The 25812-nt window shown below is 47.8% G+C and overlaps 2 protein-coding genes and 1 long non-coding RNA gene across 14 annotated transcripts in view; 1 reads left to right on the top strand and 2 right to left on the bottom strand.

Annotated features, from left to right (window-relative positions):
* MFN2 (mitofusin 2) overlaps positions 1-17467 on the bottom strand; it is a 39350-nt gene extending 21883 nt beyond the window's left edge. For 2 of the 12 annotated variants that reach the window (XR_014551622.1, XM_083628647.1), the window contains exons 1-6: positions 17374-17440; positions 12191-12312; positions 9501-9679; positions 7829-7964; positions 4264-4426; positions 1532-1656 (exon numbers count right to left, since the gene is read on the bottom strand). Coding sequence is in view for 9 of the 12 variants with exons in the window: in XM_083628647.1 (XP_083484773.1) it covers positions 1532-1656; positions 4264-4426; positions 7829-7964; positions 9501-9675 (599 nt within the window). In the remaining 3 variants the exon portion in view is untranslated. Of the gene's footprint in view, positions 1-1531; positions 1657-4263; positions 4427-7828; positions 7965-9500; positions 9680-12190; positions 12313-16968; positions 17095-17170 lie in introns of those variants that run through there. The other 10 variants (XR_014551623.1, XR_014551624.1, XM_083628652.1 and 7 more) reach the window with 10 other exon arrangements.
* Positions 17468-23335, top strand: LOC310769593. Its single transcript, XR_014551715.1, has 3 exons — positions 17468-17559; positions 18180-18311; positions 23198-23335. It is a non-coding gene; the product is annotated as an uncharacterized lncRNA (long non-coding RNA).
* PLOD1 (procollagen-lysine,2-oxoglutarate 5-dioxygenase 1) overlaps positions 19640-25812 on the bottom strand; it is a 35317-nt gene continuing 29144 nt past the window's right edge. The window contains exons 17-19 of the mRNA XM_083628672.1: positions 25393-25539; positions 23255-23380; positions 19640-20914 (exon numbers count right to left, since the gene is read on the bottom strand). Coding sequence (XP_083484798.1) covers positions 20759-20914; positions 23255-23380; positions 25393-25539 — 429 coding nt within the window. The 3' untranslated portion in view covers positions 19640-20758. The remainder of the gene's footprint in view (positions 20915-23254; positions 23381-25392; positions 25540-25812) is intronic.

Here is a 25812-nt window from a genome sequence, read left to right as displayed (position 1 = left end):
AACAATCAGACCTTCAGAAAATCAACCATGGGCTAAAAACCAGATTAAAACACATGTTGGCATTCTACACACTTGGGAGGTTGGCCTACAAATGATTTTAGCAGGCACCAAAAAGAGTACAGTGAGGTTGCCTGCCTGGTGTCAAGTGGCAGGGAGTTCCAAAGTGCAGGTTCCACTACACTAGAAGATTCACTGTATTTTTCGCTCTATAGGGCGCACTTTTTCCCCTCCAAAAATGAAGGGGAAATGTGTGCGCGTCCTATGGAGCGAATGCAGGCTCCTTGGCTTCAGCAGTAGCAACGCGAAGCGCAGAGGGAGCGCTCCCTCCGCCCTCTGGAGGCTTCACGTTGCTTTCGCTGAAGCCTGGAGAGCGAGAGGGGTCAGTGTGCACCGACCCCTCTCGCTCTCCAGGCTTCAGGGATAGCCGCCTGAAGCCTTCAGAGCGCAGCGCAAGTTCCCGCTGCGCTCTGCAGGCTTCGGGTTGCCTTCACTGAAGCTAGGAGAGCAAGACTCTCCTGGCTTCAGCAGAGAGGGAGAGCTGCGCAGCGCCCCTTCAGCAAAGTGGGAGGAGAAATGGAAGGGGCTCCGTTTCTCCTGCTGCTTCGCTGAAGGGGCGCTGAGCAGAGAGAGGGAGAATTATTTTTTTCTTGTTCTCCCCTTCTAAAACAAGGTGCGTCCTATGGTCGGGTGTGTCCTATAGAGCGAAAAATACGGTACTTCGTACAAGTGCAGAAGGAGTATAATTTGGCACCTGTAGCAGCGGCAGCTCTGCAGATCAGAGAGGTCAAGCTGGCCGATTTGGGGGTAAGGCGATATTGCCAGGAAACTTGACCAAAACTGTTAAGTTGTATGTGCTATTAGTAAAAACTTGAACTCAGCCTGGTAGCAAATCAGACACCAATACAGATCTCCGAGCACAGGTGGTACACGCAAACAATAAGAAGTAAGAACATGGAAGAGCCGAAGGCCTAACCAGTCCTGCTTCCTGTGAAAGCTTCTGTTGGGCAGAAATAATTCCTGCAACAGACAGAACCTTATCCTGCCTCTTAATATGCATATAGTTCAATCGAGCCTCCATGGCCAGTCAGAGTCTACCTGTGAGTACCAGATACCGAGAATAGCATCCTGCTCTCTCATCTCAGCCAAATGGATGCTTTTGAGAAACCAGTGGCTAACAACTAGCAGCCAGTTTTCAGGACTGGGAGAGAGGAGGTTTTCAAAAAGGCCCAAACTGTTTTTAGAAAGAGAGGGGCAGATTTTAGAAGCAGGGAAGGAATTAAAGCCATTATCTCAAATCGCCTACGGAGAAAGGCTAAGCGCACTGCAATTAGCTCACCGGGAGAATATAGCATCAGTTTACAAATTAAATGCCTGCTAAGCCAGGAAGCTGGAACGAGGCCAGCGGCGCAGGAGGAGTTTCTGGGAAAACACCTCCGTCGTTTTCCGTGCTTCTACATGCGTACAGCAAGTTAGCAGCCAACTGGTTTCAGGATTGTTCCCCAGGGGCATGGGGGAAAGGGAGATCTCTCACCTGTCCATCAAAACCAGGTCATCTTTGAGGAGGGGACACTTGGAGTTTGGCCACATTACGCTGACCATTCCTCCGGCAGTCAGGAGTTCATCTTGATGGAGCGCATGAGCCAGTTGGTTGACCGTCTGGACATAGAGGGTTGGCAGATAGAAAGAGAGAAATAATAATAATAATAGTATTTATTTTATTTATTTATTTATTTATTTATTTATTTATTTATTTATTTATTTATTCCCTGCCCATCTGGCTGGGTTGCCCCAGCCACCTGGGGCAGCTTCCAACCCGTATAAAAAAATAATGAAATGTCAAACATTAATAATAACAATCTGATCCAGTACAAAAAAAAAGTCACAATAACTTAAAAACAAACAACTTATATCAAACAAAGCAATATTCAACGATCCGTTAGAACCTAGTGGTAAACAGGAAAATTAAATATCAGCAAATAACAATTAAACGGCTTACACTTATCAGTCGCAATAGAAAATTACCGTATTTTTCGCACCATAGGACGCTCCGTCCCATAGGACGCACCTAGTTTTTTGGGGGGGAAATAAAGGGAAAAAAATTTCCCTTTATTTCTCCCCCAAAAGCAGGTCAAGGAAACCGAACCAGGTCGAGGAACAGCGGGATGGTGGCGCTGCGCCTCCCTGCTGTCCCCCGAGCTTGTGGGGCTGGCTGATGTCTGCCTGGCGCGCGGGGCGCTCTGATTCAGGGCGCCCCGCCCGCTGGGCGGCAGGCTGCTATCCACAGCTTGGGGAGCCTTGCGGGGAACTCCTGCAGGGCTCCCCACGCTGCGGGTGTCTGCCCAGCGTGAGGGGCGCTCTGATTCAGGGCGCCCCGCCCGCCGGGCGGCAGGCTGCTATCCGCAGCTTGGGGAGCCTTGCGGGGAACTCCTGCAGGGCTCCCCACGCTGCGGATGTCTGCCTGGCGCGAGGGGCGCTCTGCTTCAGGGCGCCCCACCCGCCGGGCGGCAGGCTGCTATCCGCAGCGTGGGGAGCCCTGCGGGGAACTCCTGCAGGGCTCCCCACGCTGCGGGTGTCTGCCCAGCGTGAGGGGCGCTCTGATTCAGGGCGCCCCGCCCGCCGGGCGGCAGGCTGCTATCCGCAGCTTGGGGAGCCTTGCGGGGAACTCCTGCAGGGCTCCCCACGCTGCAGATGTCTGCCTGGCGCGAGGGGCGTTCTGATTTAGGGCGCCCCGCCCGCCGGGCGGCAGGCTGCTATCCGCAGCTTGGGGAGCCTTGCGGGGAACGCCTGCAGGGCTCCCCACGCTGCGGATGTCTGCCTGGCGCGAGGGGCGCTCTGCTTCAGGGCGCCCCACCCGCCGGGCGGCAGGCTGCTATCCGCAGCGTGGGGAGCCCTGTGGGGAACTCCTGCAAGGCTCCCCACGCTGCGGATGTGTTCCCAAAGCGCCCGGCGCTCTGCTTTCAGGGCGCCCAACGCTCCGGGAAGCAGGCTACTATCCGCAGCCTAGACAGCCCTGCGGGACCTCCCGCAGGGCTGCCTAGGCTGCGGATATGTTCCCGAAGCGCCGGGCGCTCTGCTTTCAGGGCGCCCAACGCTCCGGGAAGCAGGCTACCATCCGCAGCCTAGACACGGCTAGCGGAGCGCTGCGCTAATCCCGAAGTTTGGGGCGTGCGGAGCTCAGCGCGCCCCAAGCTTCTGGGTGCCGGCAAGGTCTCCGCTAGACGGCTAGCGGAGACCTTGCCGGCACCCAGAAGCTTGGGGCGCGCTGAGCTCCGCACGCCCCAAGCTTCGGGATTAATGCAGCACTCCGCTAGCCGTGGGAGAGCTGGGTCTCCCATGGCTAGCGGATAGCTTCCTGAAGCCTGGAGAGTGAGAGGGGTCGGTGCGCACCGACCCCTCTCGCTCTCCAGGCTTCAGTGAAAGCCTGCATTCGCTCCATAGGACGCACACACATTTTCCCTTGCTTTTTAGGAGGGAAAAAGTGCGTCCTATGGTGCGAAAAATACGGTACTAAACGATAATCAATAAAAACAAAGGCAAGTCACAATGCATGAAATACCACGGACATACGAAACCGTGTAAAAGGATCAAAGAAAATTATGGGTTTGAGTGGGAAGTGGTTTTGGGAGGCTTAGAAGCCCGCTCCACCATTAAGTGGTATAAAGGTAAAGGGGTAAAGGGACCCCTGACCATTAGGTCCAGTCGCGGACGACTCTGGGGTTGCGGCGCTCATCTCGTTTTATTGGCCGAGGGAGCCGGCGTACAGCTTCCAGGTCATGTGGCCAGCATGACTAAGCCGCTTCTGGTGAACAGAGCAGCGCACGGAAACGCCATTTACCTTCCTGCCGGAGCGGTACCTATTTATCTACTTGCACTTTGACGTGCTTTCGAACCGCTAGGTTGGCAGGAGCAGGGACTGAGCAACGGGAGCTCACCCCGTCGCGGGGATTCAAACCGCTGACCTTCTGATCAGCAAGCCCTAGGCTCTGTGGTTTAGACCACAGCGCCACCCGCGTCCCTATTAAGTGGTATAGAAACTATTTATTTCATAAAATTTACACAGTTCCTGACTGTAGGAAAAAACTCATCGAAGCACTTTGCAAAAGAAAAAGATAAAAGCTATAAAATCACCAGTAGGAAAAACCAGCAATAATAATGTAAAAGTTTCATGTAGTTAAAACAATAGTAGACTGAAAACATATGGAAAGAGCTCCTTGCCCTCCCTTCCAAAAACTGTCTCCCTCCGCTGACTGGAGATGTGCTCACCTTGACGCTTTTCTTCTCCTCGGACCCCTCAGTGAGCAGAAAGGCGTCCTGGCCCTCCGTCCCCTCCACGCGCAAGAAGCAGTTTGTGGTGTGTCCGATGCCTGACGGAAGGACCTTGTCCCACAGCATGGCATTGATCACTGTGCTCTTCCCGTTGCTTGTCCTAAGAACACAAACACATCTGTAAGGTCCTTGGGGCAGGGACCTGCCCTGCCTGGACAAAAGGGCTATGTAATAATAATAATAATAATAATAATAATAATAATAATAAATTTATTTATACAGCTGTTGCTGTAACCTGCGCCTCCATGGAAAGGGAGGCATCAAGGATTACACCCAAACTCTTAACGGAAGGCAATGGCACTAATTGGGCCCCTGCAAGAGAAGGGAGTTGGTCCCTCATCCCCATTGCATCCCGACCCAGCCAGAGGACCTCCGTCTTCGAAGGATTTAGTTTCAATCGGCTCCCACGAAACCATCCAGCCACAGCTTCCAAACATCTGGTCAGTGTGTCCGGGGCCAAGTCGGTGTGGCCATCCATCAGCAGATAGAGCTGAGTGTCATCAGCATATTGGTGACAGCCCAGCCCAAAGCTCCGGACAATCTGGGCGAGGGGGTGCATAAAGATGTTAAAAAGCATCGGGGAGAGGATTGCGCCCTGCGGCACTCCACACACCAAGGAGTGGCACGACGACACCTCCCTCTCTAGTGCCACCCTCTGTCCCCAACCAGAGATAAAAGGAAAAACTAGGGGTGGCAGCTGACCAGCCCTTGATCAGTCCTCTGGGGTCTGCATGCCAGCAGTGACAACAGCCACAAACAACACACACACACCCTCAACTCCTCAGCTGTGAAGGGGATTTTGTTTTGTTTTTAAAACCATTTTATTTATTTAAGCAGGAAAATCTGCTCCAGCAACACACAAGAAGAAACAAAGAAAACAACACAACTGAGTGAGATAAGGGAGATAAAAGAACTACACAACTCTTAGAAGACGTCTGAAGGCAGCCCTGTATCAGGAAGTTTATATTGTTGGACGTTTTGTTATGTACTGGAAGCCGCACAGAGTGGCTGGGGAAATAATAAGGCAATAAAAAGGCTAGCACGTTTGTAAAGCTAAGCAGGGTCTGGGGTGGTTTCAAATTGGATGGGAGACCACATGTTGAGATGCCCGCATTGCAGAGGGGTTGGGCTCTACAATTCTATGAAAATTAAACACACACAAAGCATTGAATCTGGGTCATTTCCTTCACGTCCCCTGGAAAAAAATGCTGCTATTACTGGTGCTTAACAAAGGTAAAAAATCCTGCAGCAAGAGTATTATTGGCACAGAAATGGAAGCAAGAAGAACTACCGACGAAAGAGGAATGGCAGATGAAATCAATGGACAACGCAGAATTGGATAAGATGACAGGGAGAATTCGAAACCAGCGGGACCAGAAATTCTTGAAAGATTGGTGGAAATATGTGAGTTATTTGAAAGACAATTGTAATCATCTGACTACGCTGGTAGGACTACAAGATGTTTTGTAAGGAGAACTATATGAAATATTACAGAAAAGATTTATGAGAATGGATTTTAAGTTATTGACTATTAAAAGTAATAGTTAGGATAATAAATGTAGGATTAAAAGAGGAGGTTTGAAAATTATCAGACGTGGTTGATGGAACTCTCAGGCTAAAATAGCCAAAATGATGTATAAGATGAGATGAGATGACATGATTTGTTTGGAAAATATATGCAAAAACCAATAACCACACACACACACACACATACATATATACATTATATATACACATTTTATATATGTATATATATATGAATATATGAATGTGTGTGTGTGTGTGTGTGTGTGTATATATATATATATATATATATATATATACACACACACACACACACACACACACATACATATGTATGTATGTATGTATGTATGTGTATATGTATATGTATATGTATATGTATATGTATATATACACGTATGTACAGTGGAACCTCAGGTTAAGTACTTAATTCGTTCCGGAGGTCCGTTCTTAACCTGAAACTGTTCTTAACCTGAAGCACCACTTTAGTTAATAGGGCTTCCTGCTGCTGCTGCGCCGCCGGAGCACGATTTCTGTTCTCATCCTGAAGCAAAGTTCTTAACCTGAAGCACTATTTCTGGGTTAGCGGAGTCTGTAACCTGAAGTGTATGTAACCTGAAGCATATATAACCTGAGGTACCACTGTGTGTGTGTGTGTGTGTGTGTGTATGTATATATATATATATATATATATATATATATATATATACACACACACACACACACACACACATACATATATATACATACATATGTATGTATGTTTATATACAGATGTATATGTATGTATACATTCACACACACACCCTATATATATAAAGGTAAAGGTAAAGGTACCCCTGCCTGTACGGGCCAGTCTTGCCAGACTCTAGGGTTGTGCACTCATCTCACTCTATAGGCCGGGAGCCAGCGCTGTCCGCAGACACTTCCGGGGCACGTGGCCAGCATGACAAGCTGCATCTGGCAAGCCAGCGCAGCACACGGAACGCCGTTTACCTTCCTGCTAGGTTGGCAGGCGCTGGGACTGAACGACGGGAGCGCACCCCGCCGCGGGGATTCGAACCGCCGCCCATGCGATCGGCAAGTCCTAGGCGCTGAGGTTTTACCCACAGCGCCACCCGCGTCCCCATCAAAAAAGTGTACAGACACATATATATACACACAAATACATATATATATACTATATATATATAATAAAGGTAAAGGGGCCCCTGACCATTAGGTCCAGTTGTGACCGACTCTGGGGTTGCGACGCTCATTTCGCGTTATTGGCCGAGGGAACTGGCGTACAGCTTCTGGGTCATGCGGCCAGCATCACTAAGGCGCTTCTGGTGAACCAGAGCAGCGCATGGAAACGCTGTTTACCTTCCCGCCGGAGCGGTACCTATTTATCTACTTGCACTTTGACGTGCTTTCGAACTGCTAGGTTGGCAGGAGCAGGGACCGAGCAACGGGAGCTCACCCTATCGCAGGGATTTGAACCGCCGACCTTCATGATCAGCAAATCCTAGGCTCTGTGGTTTAACCCACAGCGCCACCCATGTCCCATATATATACATATATACATATATATGTACACACACACACACACCTCTATATATATATATACACATTACACACACACACACACAAATAAAAACGAAAAATCAAAAATCCACTTATTGCTCTATCCACTTTTTCCTCTGGCCCTGCAAAACACTGGCATGTGGCCCTCAGGAAGCTGTCCAGAAGGGAATTTGGCCCTCGGGGTGGGGGGAAAGGCTTCTCTGCCACCTTTTTATGGCTGAGCAGGGATCTGAGCTTCAGAAGTGTTAACTTTTTCCAGCCGAGAGTAAAACGAGGAGGTGACTCAATCAAGCTGGCATTTGCTGGCAGAGAAGGGCACACTGGAGAGCTTCTGCGACCGCCGCAGGCTTCCCTCCATCCACAGCCAAATTCCTCACCGGGCACAAGATCGCTTGCCTGGTGCCCCACTCACCGTCCGAAAAAGGCCACCTTCATGTGACGCCGGGCCAACACCTGGCTGATTCCGCCCACCTTCGACAGGTAGCCTTTGACCTCCAGCACCTGCTCCTCTGTAGTGATGGGGTCCAGCTCCACATTCCTGTGCGTTTCTGAAACCAAAAGGGAGCCAAATCTACAAGGGCTGCCATGCTTTCCCTAAAGTAAGGTTCTAGTCCTCACTGGTTCTTAACCAAGTTCTAGTTTCAAGAGAAACGTAGGAATGATGATACCCAGCTCTACCTCTCTTTCAAATCGGAACCAGTGAAGGGGGTGAAGGTCCTGTGTGAGTGTCTGGAGGCGGTTGGAGGATGGATGGCGGCTAACAGATTGAGGTTGACTCCTGACAAGACAGAAGTACTGTTCTTGGGAGACAGGAGACAGGCGGGTGTGGAGGACTCCCTGGTCCTGAATGGGGTAACTGTGCCCCTGAAGGAGCAGGTGCGCAGCCTGGGAGTCATTCTGGACTCACAGCTGTCCATGGAGGCGCAGGTCAATTCTGTGTCCAGGGCAGCTGTTTATCAGCTCCATCTGGTACGCTGAGACCCTATCTGCCCGCAGACTGTCTGGTCAGAGTGGTGTATGCTCTGGTTATCTCCTGCATGGACTACCGCAAGGCACTCTACGTGGGACTACCTTTGAAGGTGACCCGGAAACTACAACTAATCCAGAATGCGGCAGCTAGACTGGTGACTGGGAGCGGCTGCTGAGACCATATAACACTGGTCTTGAAAGACCTACACTGGCTCCCAGTACGTTTCTGAGCACAATTCAAAGTGTTGGTGCTGACCTTTAAAGCCCTAAATGGCCTCGGTCCAGTATACCTGAAGGAACGTCTCCATCCCCATCGTTCTGCCTGGACACTGAGGTCCAGCGCCGAGGGCCTTCTGGCGGTTCCCTCGCTACGAGAAGCCAAGTTACAGGGAACCACGCAGAGGGTCTTCTCAGTAGTGGCACCCGGTCTGTGGAACACCCTCCCACCAGATGTCAAAGAGAACAACAACTACCAGACTTTTAGAAGACATCTGAAGGCGGCCCTCTTTAGGGAAGCTTTTAATGTTTAATAGGTTATTGTATTTTAGTGTTTTGTTGGAAGCAGCCCAGAGTGGCTGGGGAAACCCAGCCAGATGGGAGGGGTATAAATAATAAATTATTATTATTATTAGGAACCGTGTTCCGAGTCTGGCAAATCCTGGGGCCTATCGATGGCTACCAGCCATGATGCTTTGAAGCCGCAACGCTTTTGAATACCAGTTGCCCTTGGGTCAATCTAGCTCAGTAATGTCTACACGGACAGGCAGCAGCTCTCCAAAGTTTCAGGCCAGGGGAATCTTACAAGGTCCTTCTCCAGTTAAACGGAGAGCAGCAACTGAAGGAAGACTTTGGAGAACCGCAGACTGGGCAGGCTTCCTAGGTAAGGTAGACACCGTATAAGGCAGCTTCCTCGGATTCTGTTTAAATTCAAAACCATGAGGACTAGACCCTTGTTTCATCTTTAGCACCGACTCCGTACACCCCAGCTTACGTTTCCAATTTAAACCGGCCGCCCCCATTTATTCTCCGCTCGCTCGCCTACACAAATTCCTCATCGCCCGTGGAGAGCAGGCAAGTTGTTTTGAAAACACGGCATGCAGAAGAGGCTGCCTTACCCTCCAGGAATGCTGAGCTCTCCTGGATGTAGGCAGCCAGCTGTTCAAAGATGCCATTGATCTTCTTCTTGGCGGTGACGAAGTGCTTGAGCGGGGAGGCGTTGACTTCCGCCATGTGTCTCTTGTCCTTCTTGCCGGAGACAATGGACTTGGAGCAAGGGAAGAGCAGGGACATTGCGCTATAGGGGGGCGGAGGGGGGCAGGGAAGAGAGAAGCAAACAGTCGGATAAATCTTGTGGTTTTTCATGCGGAGCAAAGTTAAAACTATGGAACTCATTGTCACAGGAGGTGTTGATGGACATCAATCTAGATGGCTGTAAAAGAGGACTGGACCATTAATAATAACAATAACAATAACAACAACAACAATAATAATATTAATATAATAATAATATAATATTATAATATAATATAATATAATATAATATAATATAATATAATATAATATAATATAATATAATATATATTATATAATAATAATATAATAATAATAATATGGTCGGATAATGCTGGACCATCCTGATCCAGCAAGACTCGTCTTAATGTTCTTTTTTCTGTATATAATTTTTTATTAAGTTTTCTGTTTCACAATTTAAAGTACTCATTTTTACATCCTTGAGATATCCATGACTCCCCTTCTTCTCTTTCCATGGCTCATTTTACATATCATAAACCCCCGGCATATTTTACAAAAACTATACCATTCAGTATTCTACTATTGCATCCATCAAAACTTATTTACACTGTTTCATTTATCTTAACGCTGCCAGCGTTTTCCGCTGTACACAATTATTTCCCCTAGGCTCTATGGTTTAACCCACAGCGCCAACAATAGAGACAGCTTAAAGTGGGGAGTCAGAGCTCAGATTTGCTGCTGGGGGTGGGGGGAATGCAAGAGCAACAGGCTCAGGCTGGCAGAGGGAGAGTAGCTCCCATTAATCGCTCCATCTTTAGCACAAGCCAGCTGAGCCAAGGTTGGAGGACGGAACTCGGCACCTTTCTTACGTAACCATAAGCTTAGGGAGAAAAGCAAGTGAGGGTCACAGTGTTCAAGGGCCTGGAAAAAGAAGGATGTGTGCAAAAACCCCATTAAGAATGTGCGTAACGATCACACTGGTGCTGACGCTTAATGGCTTTTGAATATTCCGGTCTCCAGAATGTTGGTCCCCAAGGTATTTCTTAACACTCAGCTATAATAAGCCCGTTTAATTTTGAAACTCTTCACCAGGAAAGGCGACAGCCGCTAGCTTAGGTGGTGTTGAAAAATGATCACAGAAAATGATTTTGTGAACCGCCCCTGGGATTCTGCGGCGAAGGGCAATATACAAATTCAATAAATAAAATTCACAGAGAGCTATTTGAGCAAAATGAACTTATCCCATACAGTGCAAGTATGCCTCCAAATATCAGGTGCTGTATAACAAAAACTACCAAGAAACTTCATCCCTCCCCTTCGCCCTTTCCTTTCATGCTGTGCTATTCAGAATGCAAACTGAGGGCAGGTACTGTCTTGTTTTAATTGACTGTACATCGTATTCTTGCTCTTATACAAGCTGCTCTGGGAGCCTTTTTCAGATGAGGAGTAGGGCAAGACAAATCCTTTTTTTGTTCCAGTTACAGATAGGTAGCCGTGTTGGTCTGCCATAGTCAAAACAAAAAAAAATTTTTTTCCTTCCAGTAGCACCTTAAAGACCAACTAAGTTAGTTCTTGGTATGAGCTTTCGTGTGCATGCACACTTCTTCAGATACACACCTTTTTTTGTTGTTCTTCCAATGGGCTTTTGCCACACCTGGCTGTTGTGCCAAGTTCTTCTGTAGGTTGGTGTTTTACTCTATGTGCGCGCTTTTAAGTGGTTTAAAGTTTTCTGCAGTGCTGTTTTTAATAGGGTTACTTATATATTGCGTGATTGTAGTGATTTATCTTTTTAAATTGATGTTGTGAGCCAACTTGGATCCAGCACAGGGATAAAGGCTTGATATAAAGAGGGGGGATAGAAATAAATTTAATAATAAACAAAACAAATAAAAAACAGTGAACAAAGCCATCCATGAATTCGTCTAATCCTCTGTTAAACCCATCCAGGTCCATGGCCACTGCTGCACCTTGTGGCAGTGAGTTCCACGGTTTAACTAAGTGCTGCATGAAGCACTTTCTTTTCTCTTTCCTGAATCTCCCAACATTTAGCTTCATTGAATGTCCACAAGTTTTAGCATTGGTTGGGGGGACCTCTCCGTATCTGCTTTCTCCATGCCTTACATAATCAAAATAAACCTGGTCTCATGAATTGGTTCCTACCTTGGTTCCACACCTTGGCTGTGAATCGTTGCAGTTGTTGCTGTTACCAATATTCATTTTTTCGTGTCTTTATTTTAGAACTTACTATGATTAATTGTGGTAATTGTTTGATTTGACTGTGCACTTTCTGAATGTGTTTTATCCATTGTTTACGACTATTTTTGTTGCAGTATGCAATTTTGTCCGTGTTGCAAGGCGCCTTGTGCTAACTACAGAAAGGTTTAATGTATTTTTAATCTTTGTTGGAAGCCGCCCAGAGCGGCTGGGGAAACCCAGCCAGATGGGCGGGGTACAAATAATAAATTATTATTATTATGGCTTACAAATAAAATTATGGATGCCTGTATGTTTGAGGAACATCTCCCGCCCCACCCCAAATCACTGCCCAACTTACTTCTAAGGCACAGGCTGGGTTCTCAAAGGGCGAGCATGGTCTGCGTCTTGTTTCCTAAGAGGTTCAGAGAAAAGGTGAAGAAGCTGTCTCCCCTGCTCCAAATCCAATTTGCTCCCCCGTCACTGCAAGGAGAGAAAGTTGGACGGGATTAGAGAATGCACATGGCCCAGATGCACAGCTACTGTTTGCATTTTTCCTGCCAATGGTGCAAGTGCCCCCAAGCCGCCACTGCGTATCCCTGGGGTTTCATCTGCACCACACATTTAAGGCAGCGCCAGATCACTTTAAAGAGCCCTGGCTTACTCCAAAGCATCCTGGGAACTGTAGTTTTTAAACTGGTGCTAAGGGGTGTCAGGAGACTCCAGTTTCCCGCACAGAGTGGCTTAACAATCAATGCCTCTTACCAAGGAATTATGGGAATTGCAGCTCTGTAAGGAGCCAGAATTAAGACTGCCAGAAGAAATATCAACAACCTCAGATATGCAGATGACACAACCTTGATGGCAGAAAGTGAGGAGGAATTAAAGAACCTTTTAATGAGGGTGAAAGAGGAGAGCGCAAAATATGGTCTGAAGCTCAACATCAAAAAAACGAAGATCATGGCCACTGGTCCCATCACTCCTGGCAAATAGAAGGGGAAGAAATGGAGGCAGTGAGAGATTTTACTTTCTTGGGCTCCATGATCACTGCAGATGGTGACAGCAGCCACGAAATTAAAAGACGCTTGCTTCTTGGGAGAAAAGCAATGACAAACGTAGACAGCATCTTAAAAAGCAGAGACATCACCTTGCCAACAAAGGTCCGTATAGTTAAAGCTATGGTTTTCCCAGTAGTGATGTATGGAAGTGAGAATTGGACCATAAAGAAGGCTGATCGCCAAAGAATTGATGCTTTTGAATTCTGGTGCTGGAGGAGACTCTTGAGAGTCCCATGGACTGCAAGAAGATCAAACACATCCATTCTTAAGGAAATCAGCCCTGAGTGCTCACTGGAAGGACAGATCCTGAAGCTGAGGCTCCGATACTTTGGCCACCTCATGAGAAGAGAAGACTCCCAGGAAAAGACCCTGATGTTGGGAAAGATGGAGGGTGCAAGGAGAAGGGGACGACAGAGGACGAGATGGTTGGACAGTGTTCTCGAAGCTACCAGCATGAGTTTGACCAAACTGCGGGAGGCAGTGGAAGACAGGAGTGCCTGGCGTGCTCTGGTCCAGGGGGTCAAGAAGAGTCGGACACGACTAAGCAACAACAACAACGACTAAACAACAACAACAACAAAGGAGAACACTAGTCTCCGCACCCTTAGCAACAGTTCCCAGTATTGGGGGGTTTTTTGGTGGGGAAGCCATAACTGTTTAAGGTGCTGCGCAGTTGTTGCCTAAATCCAACTAAGAAACACACCATCCTTTCCACCATTTTTCTCCCCGACACCATATTTTACTAAGTATTTTCTAATGCATTCAGAAACGATGGCGACAACACGGAATATCTCAATGCTATTCAGAAACTATAACAACTTTCCTTAAAGCAAAAAGAGAAAAATGCATGCAAATAAATCCCTATTAGATTGTTTAGACACTCAGATCTCCAGGCGACTTACATTTAAAAACTTAACCACAACGCCAGCAAAAATTCACATGAAACATTGTCATATGAACACCTCCGATTTATACAGACATATAAAAAAACCCATTAACAGCTCCAGGAAAGTTTGGCAGCACAGCAGAGCAAAATCAGCTCAGTCCATCTCAAGCATGGAGGGGAAAGTTAAGGCGCCAAAAAGATATCAGCAAAGACGCCAGGGAGATTTCAATGGTGCCAGCAACCCACAGACCAGAGAGCAAGCATGCCTTTGCAAAGCGCTAGGAAAATCCAACCTGCCCAAAGAACTGCAATCATATTCTTGGCCAGGTTTGGCTATGGGGAGAAAAAGGCTCCCTTGCTACAGAAACCCCAACTAGTTACTGGTCTGCTTCCAAGCACAACTCATAGCACTGGTTATGACCTATAAAGAGTGAGGTTAAATTCTCGAGAATAATCTTTTGGAGAATATTCTCAAGAATATTCCCGATTAATGAGAATATTAAAGAATCTTCATTTAAAATAGGAGAATTTTAATGCATTGAAAATGATATAATTTTAATGCATTGAAAATGATATAGTTAGTTAATATACATGTTTATTCATGGGCAAACGTCAACTGTTTAAGTCACGGCCACCTCACATGCAGTTACACATAATTGTATAGGCCTAGAAGTGTATAAAGCATTAAAGCTACTTTCTGTAAAAAAAAATCACACTGTATGTCCAAGGGTATAGAATTGCTAAGAATAAGGTCACACCAAAATAGGAAAAAGGCTATTACATATAGTTGAAATACAAACGAATTCAAATGTTTATCAAATTAAATGAATAGCATTTTTAAAACTAAAAAAAAAAGTTTTCTGTAGCTCACATTTCAGAACTGCAAAGGTGAATGGCACAATGCCCAGTAATGTAGCCGGATCAAAAAATATCATTATTCTCATTCTCAAGAATATTCTCACCTCACATCACTACCTATAAAGCCCTATAGGGCTGAGGACCAAGCTATGTGAAAGATCCAATGTCCTCACGTGAACCTGCCCAGGTTTTGAGATCTTCGGGGAGGCCCTTCTCTCGATCCTGCCACCCCCACAGACACGCTGGATGGGGCTGCATAACAGGGCCTTCTCGATGGCTGCTCCCAGACTTTGGACCTCCCCCCTGGAGAAGTCAGACTGACTCCCTCCTTGCTGTCCTTCACAGGCAGGTCAACGCCATTCTTTTGGGGACTAATTGGTTGGGTTTTGTTTTTTAAAGGAAGGGCTTTTGCAGTTTTCCCCACCTGCATTTTAACAGATTTGTTTTTCCATCATTTCAATTCTAGCACAGTTTAGCTACTTCTGAGCTAATATCTGTTTTTAGCTTTGCAATGTTTCCAACAGTTTTTAATTTTTGCGAGCTGCGTTAAGTCCCAATTCCGAGGGGAAGGCGTGATATAAATAAATATAAATTTAAAGAGAGCCCGAGGTGGCAGTCCTAGCCCTACCCGACCTGGGAGTAAGTCACTTTAATTTGGTAGGACTTACTTCTGAGTAGACGCAGCTGAGGAGTGTTCTGTTCAAAAATCCCCCATTAGCCGCATGTGGCAGCTGAGTAACTTGAGCTGCTTTCCCCCCACCAACACACATAAGGACCCACCATACTATCACCAAAACACATGAAAAAGTGCTTTATAAGGATTCTGGTGTCCTTGGTATATTGGCTAGCAGGGTTCAGGCAGGCAGCCTCTCCCTGGGACCTTTTCCCTGCAAATCAAGTGTTCTATCCCTAAGCTATATGGTCTTCCCCCTGCCCTAAAATGAAGTAGTATTCAAGTCCCCATGGCTTATTTAGACAGGAAGCTGTCTGATACAGAGTCAGACAAGGGGCTCAGAATTGTAAGCGGCTGCCCAGGGTTTCGGGAGGGCCAGGAGCCTCTCCCTGGAAAAGCTGAGGGTTGATCCCAGGACCTTTTAAATGCATTTTAATGTATTTTTAATCTTTGTTGGAAGACGCCCAGAGTGGCTGGGGAGGCCCAGCCAGATGGGTGGGGTACAAATAATAAAGTATTATTATTATTATTATTATTATTATTATTATTATTATATCAGAGATGGTCCTTTCCCACTCAAAATAAAGGAAGACCATCGTTTTCCTGGCTTCAAATTAAAGGCTGGTTTAAATAGGAAGGTGCCATATCCAGGATCAGATCCTGCAGAGTGTTTCAGGCAAGGGCCTTTGCCCCAGTCAGTGCCGGATTACGTATAAGCTATAGCTTAGGGCCCCACTCTCTTGGGGCCCCCAAAAAACTTAAAGCAAAAAACAACAACTGCATGTACATTTCCCAAATATAAGATAAAAAAGAAATAAAATAAAATCTACATACAGCAACAGTGTTTTGTGCTGTGCAGGCTCCTATGGTGCAAGTAATGGAAAATACAGCATATATTCAACACTAAAAACAGCGACAATTTGTTGTTGACAAAGGACAGCTGGACATATAAAGGGCCCCATTACCTTCAGTAGCTTAGGTAAAGGTAAAGGGACCCCTGACCATTAGGTCCAGTCGTGGCCAACTCTGGGGTTGCGGCGCTCATCTCGCTTTATTGGCCGAGGGCGCAGGCGTACAGCTTCCGGGTCATGTGACTAAGCTGCTTCTGGCGAACCAGAGCAGCGCACAGAAACGCCGTTTACCTTCCCGCTGGAGCGGTACCTATTTATCTACTTGTACTTTGACGTGCTTTCAAACTGCTAGGTTGGCAGGAGCAGGGACCGAGCAACGGGAGCTCACCCTGTTGCGGGGATTCGAACTGCCGACCTTCTGATCGGCAAGTCCTAGGCTCCGTGGCTTAACCCACAGTGCCACCCGAGTCCCCATATAGCATATATTCAACACAAAAAAACAGCGACAATTTGTTGTTGACAAAGGACATATAAAGGGCCCCATTACCTTCAGTTGCTTCGGGCCTCATCAAACCTAAATCCGGCCCTGGCCCCAATCTTACCTGCAGATTCTGGGTATCAAACCTTCTGCATGCAAAGCAGATGTCCCGTCCCTGAACTGCAGGCCAGGTCACCGCTGCCCATGGACGTAGCCAGGATTTAGGGGGCGCAGAACCTCAGTTTGCTATGCATTTTTATTGATTTGGGGGGGCAGCTGCCCCTCCCTGCCCCCCAAACCCACCCCGCATCCAGCCACCCCCCCTACCTGCCTACCTTCACGCTCACACCTTGCAGAAGGAACAGTCTTTCGTTTTGCAGGGGGTTCCCGCACCTGGATCCTACCCTCACCCCGACCCCTCGCACCTGCCAGTCCGCCCCAAGGCCACCCATGCCAGCCACGCCCTTCAGACTGGGCTGCAGCCAGCGAGCGCCCGCCCACCTGGCACATGCCCGACCCACGTGCGCTGAGCCTCACCTGGCCGCACACCTTGCACGCGTGACCCGAGCCGACACGTGTCGCGCACGCGAGGGAACGCCGCCACCCTCACCCTCCTCCTCCAAACCCCAAGCAAGCGGGGTTTTAGCGAAGCGGCACTTGGTTCGAGGGCTGCCACGTCTGAACCCGCTGACACGCGTCCACTCGCCTCGCCCGCTCCCCAGGCGCTGCTGCCCTCTCACCTTCACCTTCTTCTCCCCCGGACTGCGCTGCTGCGAGAAGGAACCAAGCCCCGGGCATCGTCAGAGGGGAGCGCCGGGAGGTGACGTCACGCCATCCGCGACGGCCACCCGCACTGCCTCATGGGAGCTGTAGTTTCCTGTTAGGGCTTTCCTTGCGTCCTTCCAGCTGCAAGGTTGCAGGGAAAGGTAAGTCCCGGGGCTGGAAGCTGCATCGGGATATATGTGGGCTGTTCTTCTTCTTATTATTATTATTTAATAATAATAATAATAATAAATATTACTATTAATAATATAATTTGTATATAGTATGATTGTTAAGAATAGTATGTATGTGTTTAAGTGATGTTGTAGTGATATCATGGGCAGGGGGGCAGCGGCCCCCTCCAAATCAAGCAAATAAATAAAAATACTTAACTAAAAGTGGAAATAATCAGAATATTTGAAATGAATATGTTCGCCGAGGTCACTTGGATGACGTTGTGGTGCAATCTAGCGACACAACTGGCAACCTGATAGAGCCTCTCTCTTGCTCAGGCGTGTGCCACATGTACTCTACGATTCAGTATCTTATGGGGTGTAAAGACAATGGAGTCCGCTTACTGGGTGTGCACAGAAAAATTGCATTGGGGAAAAAGGAGGAATTTGAGAAGGGAATGCTGAAATGGCTTTCAGCAACCCAGGAAAACTTGTTTTACTTTAGATATTTTAAAAGTAAGATAAAAAAAAATGTGTTCTTTGTAATTTTGCAAAATGTACTCATTAGCCAATGAAAGGTACTCCCTGGTGTTAATTTTTTAACTTCCTAGTTTTCAAATGTCTCAAGATTCTGACAGATTTCTCTGAACACTTGGGGTCCAAAGAAAGTAATTGAAAACAACGGCTGTTGAGACATTTCATTCCGAATCTGCTAGACAGAGACAGACAGGCGATGAAGACAGGTGGGTGTCCTGGCCCCGTTACATAAATCCTGGCTACACCCATGAGGCATACGCTTTTAATTTTAACGTTATGTTGCATTGCTATTTCTTTTTGAATCATATAGCTATTGTATGTAGACTAGGCCACCCTGTATCAGCAAATTTTTAATATCTAACGTTTTACCATTTTTTATGTGCTGTAAGCCGCCCAGAGTAGCTGGGGAAACCCAGCCAGATGAGTGGGGTATAAATAGAAGAAGAAGAAGCACTTTGCAGAGAGAAAAATTCCATAGTGCACTCGCAGCTGCACAACCAGACTCCTCACCTGCCCCAGCTGCAACAAAACATGTCTCTCCCATATCTGTCTTGACGACCACAGCAGGCGCTGAAACTCTCCAATGCTGTGATTTCACTCCCAAAGATGCTCTCCTCCACCGTCTTCTGAGACAAATGGGTGCCAACAACTTTGAGCACAGATAATTAGCTGCCAGGTCAAGTTCAAGGTGGCGGGTTGGGTGTTGAAAGCCCTACACAGCCTGGGACCAGGATCCCTGAAAGATCACATTGTCCTGTATATGCCAATGGGTCACTGTGCTCTGTAAGAAAGGGCCGAGGGGGTGGTTTTTATTTATTTATTTATCTGGTGCTGAAGTGACTGCTGATCGCCGAAGAATTGATGCTTTCGAATTATGGTGCTGGAGGAGACTCTTGAGAGTCCCATGGACTGCAAGAAGATCAGACCTATCCATTCTGAAGGAAATCAGCCCTGAGTGCCCACTGGAAGGACAGATCCTGAAGCTGAGGCTCCAATACCACCTCATGAGAAGAGAAGACTCCCTGGAAAAGACCCTGATGTTGGGAAAGATGGCGGGCACAAAAAGAAGGGGATGACAGAGGATGAGATGGTTGGACAGTGTTCTTGAAGCTACCAGCATGAGTTTGACCAAACTGCGGGAGGCAGTGGAAGACAGGAGTGCCTGGCGTGCTCTGGTCCGTGGGGTCACGAAGAGTCGGACACGACTAAACGACTAAACAACAAGTGACTGCAAATCAATCCAATACAATCTATTGCAGCCTAACAGGATGGCCTCTCTGGAATTTATCTCTTTCACACACACACACACACACACACACACACACACACACACACACAAATTTGCAAATCTGTCTCTGCTTTGCTACCCAGAGCTTAAACGCCTGACATTGCTGATGAATCTATTCCGGTGAAGAGTTAAGAGGAGCAGGACCACTGACTTTCCTCCCCATACAGTGAAGTGTCTGAAATGCGAATTGGGACACCTCCCTCCATGAGTGCCCCCACCAGTAAAGAAAACCAACAGTCGTTGCAATGTTTTTGTAAACTTTTTACTGTAAAAATCTCTGGTCGAAATCTGTACAACTTTTTGTGCAGGAAAACTAGGCATCCTACTAAGAAAGGGGCCAACTTTCCCAAATAAATACGTACAGCTCTTTGGAAAGTGCCTCTCTAGGGCTTGCCTTTGATCTGTTTCCGACGTCAGACCAAGGGGAGAAATTCCTAGAATGCTAGGAATTTGCCTAGCAAATTGGTGCCTCCACTGATCCAATGTTAAGTCAAGCCTGACTTGACTTTCTCTTGGCCACTTTACAGAACAGGAGGAAGTGAAGTCAGCTAATGTTTTCATTCTGCCATCACCTTACCATTTCAGTATATGTCAGGGTGGCGGTAGGAGGGGGGAGTTGTGGCTGCCACTGGGATGCGAGAAAGGGGACTAAATTGCAAAATTATTCAGTTTATTATTATATATTTACCAGTAACTGGGAGGCACCAATTGGATGTTCTGCCTGGAAGTCTAGGGCTGTGTACACAGTGGCGCATTGAAAGCACATGGCCCCCCCCCCAAAAAAAATTAATAATAATGAGAAGTGCAGTTTACACTTAAGGGTGCTGGGATTTGTAGCACTCTTTAACAAACTACACTTCCCAGGATTCTTGGGGTCAAGGGAACCATGTGCTTTAGAGGTGTAGAGAAACACTTTGGGCTGTCTCTAAATAGATGCTACAAAAGCAGAATCAGAGAAATCCTGCGCTGCAGGCTAAAAATTGAGGCTGCTTCCCTGACTGGGGAATTTTGAGCACCAGGGATGATGGTGGGCAGCTGTTGAGGCAGCTCTCCTCACGGAACAAAATGGGGGGTTTCAGCAAGGCTGGAGCAGGATAAATTTCCAAAGGATCCTGCCGCATGTTAAAGTTTAATTAGGAGGAAGGATGCTAATTAGGAGGAGAAAATCTTCTGCCTGGAACACCCTGACTTTGGAACTGGACGCCCTCCTCAAGAGGTGGGGCACAGACATGACGGATCTGTCTCCAATCCTTTCTGTAAATTCAAGGGATTCCTCATTCCTGGTGGAGCTTTTCCTGCAGAGGCATAAAAATGGGAGGAAAGGGTTCCCCCTCCCCGTTCTCTGTCCTTCCAAAAGAGGCAGCTCTAAGGGTCAAGAAAGGACACAGCAATGTAGCGGGTCCCTTTGGTGGTGGGGAGCCCCTCGTGGTAATGGGTCAGGCGGCCGGGGTGCATGAGAGTCCACCCCTTCCGGGGCGCTCTGATGGAGCAGTTGTACCTCAGGAAGCGACAGCCTCCGCCCTGAAAGAAGGAATAACATTTTTTTACAAAAAAAACAGCAACAAGCTATTGTAGTGGAATTATAATACTGTATATGCTGAAGGGATGCGGGTAGCGCTGTGGGTTAAACCACAGGGCCTAGGACTTGCCGATCAGAAGGTCGGCGGTTCAAATGCCCGCGGCGGGGTGAGCTCCTGTTGCTCGGTCCCAGCTCCTGCCAACCTAGCAGTTCGAAAGCACGTCAAAGTGCAAGTAGATAAATAGGTACCGCTCCGGCGGGAAGGTAAACGGCGTTTCCGTGCGCTGCTCTGGTTCGCCACAAGCGGCTTAGTCGTGCTGGCCACATGAGCCGGAAGCTGTACGCCGGCTCCCTCGGCCAATAAAACGAGATAAGCGCCACAACCCCAGAGTCAGCCACGACTGGACCTAATGGTCAGGGGTCCCCTTACCTTTACCTTTACTGTATATGCCTTGATAGATAGCCTATATGGGAAGAAAAGGCTTTTTGTTTTTTAAAAAAGTGTGTGAAAGGATTTTGTTAGGAGAATCTGCTTACCCAGACTGTCTTGAGAATGTGTCAAGGATGTTTGTGCAGGAAAAAGTCAGACTTGAGCTAACCAGACAGAAAAGAGACACCCTGTTCTTCTTGCTAAATGAGACATCCAGCTTTGATAATGCAGGCATGCTTTTCCTGGGAGAACATGACGTAATTTTATATGCATGTGCAAAGCTAGTGTGGGAGTGCCTCTACATAAGTGTTGGATTAGGACCCAAGAGACCAGGGTTCAAATCCCACTCAGCCATGCCACTCTGATTGGGGGAACCTTGGGCCAGTCACCGCCTCTCGATCTAACCTACATTGCAAGGTTGTTGTAGGGATTAAATGAGGAAGTGGTGCTTCAGGTTAAGAACAGTTTCAGGTTAAGAATGAACCTCCGGAACGAATTAAGTTCTTAACCTGAGGTACCACTGTACAGTGGTACCTCGGGTTAAGTACTTAATTCGTTCCGGAGGTCCGTTCTTAACCTGAAGCACCACTTTAGCTAATGGGGCCTCCTGCTGCTGTCGTGCCGCCGGAGCACGATTTCTGTTCTCATCCTGAAGCAAAGTTCTTAACCCGAGGTACTATTTCTGGGTTAGCGGAGTCTGTAACCTGAAGCGTCTGTAACCTGAAGCGCCTGTAACCCGAGGTACCACTGTAAAGTGGTACCTCTGGTTGCGAACGGGATCCGTTCCGGAGCCCTGTTCGCATCATGAGCAGAATGCAACCCACGTGTGCATGGGTCGCGATTCGCCGCTTCTGAGCACGCCGTCATTCTGCGCATCTGCGCATGCGGCGAAACCCAGAAATAACCCGTTCTGTTACTTCCGGGTCGCCGCGGGACTCAACCTTTCAGAGGAAATCTGAACCGAACGTAACAAGAGGTATGACTGTAAGTCACAGTCTGACTTAGTGTGTTGTCTGAACCCGGGCAGGAGGTTTACCTCTCTCCAGGCTAACTGTGAGTGGTAACTGAGGTTAGCTAGTGAAGAAAGGTTTCAGCGTTTGGAACTTTTTAGGCGAGTAAGAGACAACATGATAGAGATTTATAAAATCATATACGGCACAGAGAAAGTGAATAGGGATTGTTTCCCTCTCCCTCATAACCCTGGAATTTGTGGACATCTAATGAAGCTGAGCGTTGAAAGATTCAAGACAGATAATAAAATCGCAGAGTTGGGAGAGACCTTGAGGATCATCTAGCCCAGGGGTCAGCAAACTTTTTCAGCAGGGGGCCGGTCCACTGTCCCTCAGACCTTGTGGGGGGCTGGACTATATTTGGAAAAAAAATATGAACGAATTCCTATGCCCCACAAATAACCCAGAGATGCATTTTAAATAAAAGCACACATTCTACTCATGTAAAAACACCAGGCAGGCCCCACAAATAACCCAGAGATGCATTTTAAATAAATGGACACATTCTACTCTTGTAAAAACATGCTGATTCTTGGACCGTCCATGGGCCGGATTTAGAAGGCGATTGGGCTGGATCCAGCCCCCGGGCCTTAGTTTGCTTACCCCTTGCAATTCAAGAATATGCAGCAGCTGCCCCATATGGGGATCGAACGTATAACATTGGTGTTATCAGCACCACATTCTAACCAACTGAGCTATCCATAAAATAAAGGACTTCTTGCAGAGCATAGTTAACCTGTGGAACTCACGCCCACAGGAGGCAGTGACGGCCACCAATTTGGATGGGACTAGGTGGGCTGTTGGCCTGATCTGGCAGGCTGTTCTTATTTTCTTGTGAATCCCAGCCCGTTAGGTTCCTGATACTTTTTTGGGCCAGAACAACGATTTCCGATGGCACTTACTTCGTAATCTATTCCAACGCGGTTCAAGGCAATGTTGATGGTGAAAGTGGAGGCATCATGGTGCGGCATCAGCGAAGGCTGCTCGTCGGGTTTGTACCGGACGACAAAGGCCAGCTCAAACTGGGTCTGTAATGGGGAGCGGACAGAACATCATGAAAAGGGCCACCGTGCCAATTGGAAGGAAGACAGAGCACTGTTAGGCTCAGGATCTGTCTATGGCAAGGCAGCAGATTTCACCGATGTTTCATTGCCGAAGAGTGGCATTGCTGATTCAGTCGTCAGACTCGCCTCTCCCCATAAGCTTTGTGCAGCCATTAGTATATAAAGATTGTTTGGCACTTTTGTTTGGGGGGAACCAATCAGGTTGCCTGAAGCTGAGACTCCAATACTTTGGCCACCTCATGAGAAGAGAAGACTCCCTGGAAAAGACCCTGATGTTGGGAAAGATGGAGGGCACAAGGAGAAGGGGACGACAGAGGACGAGATGGTTGGACAGTGTTCTCGAAGCTACCAGCATGAGTTTGACCAAACTGCAGGAGGCAGTGGAAGACAGGAGTGCCTGGCGTGCTCTGGTCCATGGGGTCACGAAGAGTCAGACACGACTAAACGGCTAAACAACAACAATCAGGTTGCAAAACTGCTTGAGGGAAGGGAGGGTTTGAGACGTCACATCCGCCAGCCAACTAGTGCTGTGCTCTGCTGGCTTCTACAGCAAACCTGCCCGAATTGATTCCCCCACCCACCGAAAGTTGACTAGTTGGAGAGCAAGCTGAAGCTGAGTGGCAGAGGATGTGCTTTGCATGGAGAAAGACCCAGGTCTTCCTGGGAAAATCTCTTGCCTGAAACCCTGGTGAACTCTGCTGCCAGTCAGTGCCCAGCTAGATGGCCCGATAGCCTGAGTCCATATAAGGTGGCTCAGGAACACAGGAACCTGTCTTCTACTTGGTCCATCCAGTTCAGGATTGTCTACACAGACTGGCAGTGGCTCTCAGACAAGGGAGATTCCCAGCTCTACCCGGAGCTTGGAACCTTCTTCATGCCAAGCAGGCACTCTAGCATTGAGCTACGGCCCTCCATTGTGCCGCCTTAACCTGAGTTAGACCAATTGGCCCATCTAGAACTGTCTGCACTGGCTGGCAGCGGCTCTCTGGGGTTTCAGAAAAAGGGACATTCCCAGTTCTGCTTGAAGATGCTGAAGGCTGAACCTAGCCAAGCAGGTGCTCCACCACTGAACTATGGCCCTTTTCTTAAGACACAGGAAACCGTCTTATCCTGAGTCAGAGTATTGGGCCATCTAGCTCAGTATTGCATGTGCTGACTGGCAGCAGCTCTCCGGGGTTTCAAGAGGGAATCTTCCCCGGTTTTACCTGGGGATTGAAGATGAGACCTTCTGCATGCATAGCAGCTGCTCTACGGCCCTTCCACAGCACAAAACCTCTTCGGGATTTAAAAACGCATATGTGGCGTTTGCCCTCCTAGGTGACATCATGCTGGGTCATAAGGAAAGGGTTAAATGAGTGTGAAGTGATTGGCAAGTGGGAACCCAAGGGGAGGAGTCAGAGTTAGAGTTAGTGTTGTTAATGGTCAGTCGGGTGTTAGAGAAGAGAGCGGGAGGATAAGTCTGTGGGTTGGGATAGTTTGACGTGTGAGAGTAAGAGAATCTGTTAAGAGGAGTCAGATAGACAGTTGGGATAATCGGTTAGAAGTTATTAGGAAGGTATAGGCCGGTAAAGAAACTAAGATTAAGAAACTGACAAGAAAAATTATCTGAAACCATAAACTTGTTCAGGCTTATAAAATAAGCTTGTTTATTTGGTTTAATGTTAACAACTGTCTGGACTCTGTGTGTACCCGAAAGAAACGGGTTGGTGGCAGTGGGGAAGCGAACATAGTGGTGGCACAGGGATAAATAGACCGTCAAACGTCCGGGGACCCTGTGTGATCGCCACAGCATATTTGTGCATATTCCAACCTACCTCCTCTCCCTGCAATTACTTCCCACAGCCAGCAATTACTTCCTATGGCATCCACTTCCCCTTCACCAACTTAGGGTCTCCAGTTCAAATCCTGCTGCAGGACCCAATTCCTGTTGATTAGATTTCGGACGTTCCCAGAACGACAGATGAGCCGATCCTTACCTTGGTGTAGTACCCAGGGTACAGCTTCTCCGTAATGGGGGCGATGTACTCCAGGAGAAACTTGTACCACTCCCGTTCAAAGTTGATCTGGTTCATGTGGATATCGATCGTCGGGACGTTTTCGTATCCCCCCAGGATCCGGGTGTCCTGCCAGGTTAAGAAGAAGAGTTTGGATTTGATATCCCGCTTTATCACTACCTGAAGGAGTCTCAAAGCGGCTAACATTCTCCTTTCCCTTCCTCCCCCACAACAAACACTCTGTGAGGTGAGTGGGGCTGAGAGACTTCAGAGAAGTGTGACTGGTCCGAGGTCACCCAGCAGCTGCATGTGGAGGAGCTGGGACGCGAACCCGGTTCACCAGATTACGAGTCCACCGCTCTTAACCACTACACCACACTGGTTAAGCGTGCAAATAGCGAT

Source organism: Podarcis filfolensis (assembly GCF_964270895.1).
Source record: "Podarcis filfolensis genome assembly, chromosome: 8".
Taxonomy (NCBI): domain Eukaryota; kingdom Metazoa; phylum Chordata; class Lepidosauria; order Squamata; family Lacertidae; genus Podarcis; species Podarcis filfolensis.
Note: the sequence above shows the minus strand (reverse complement) of the source record. Positions and strands in the feature narration are given on the sequence as shown.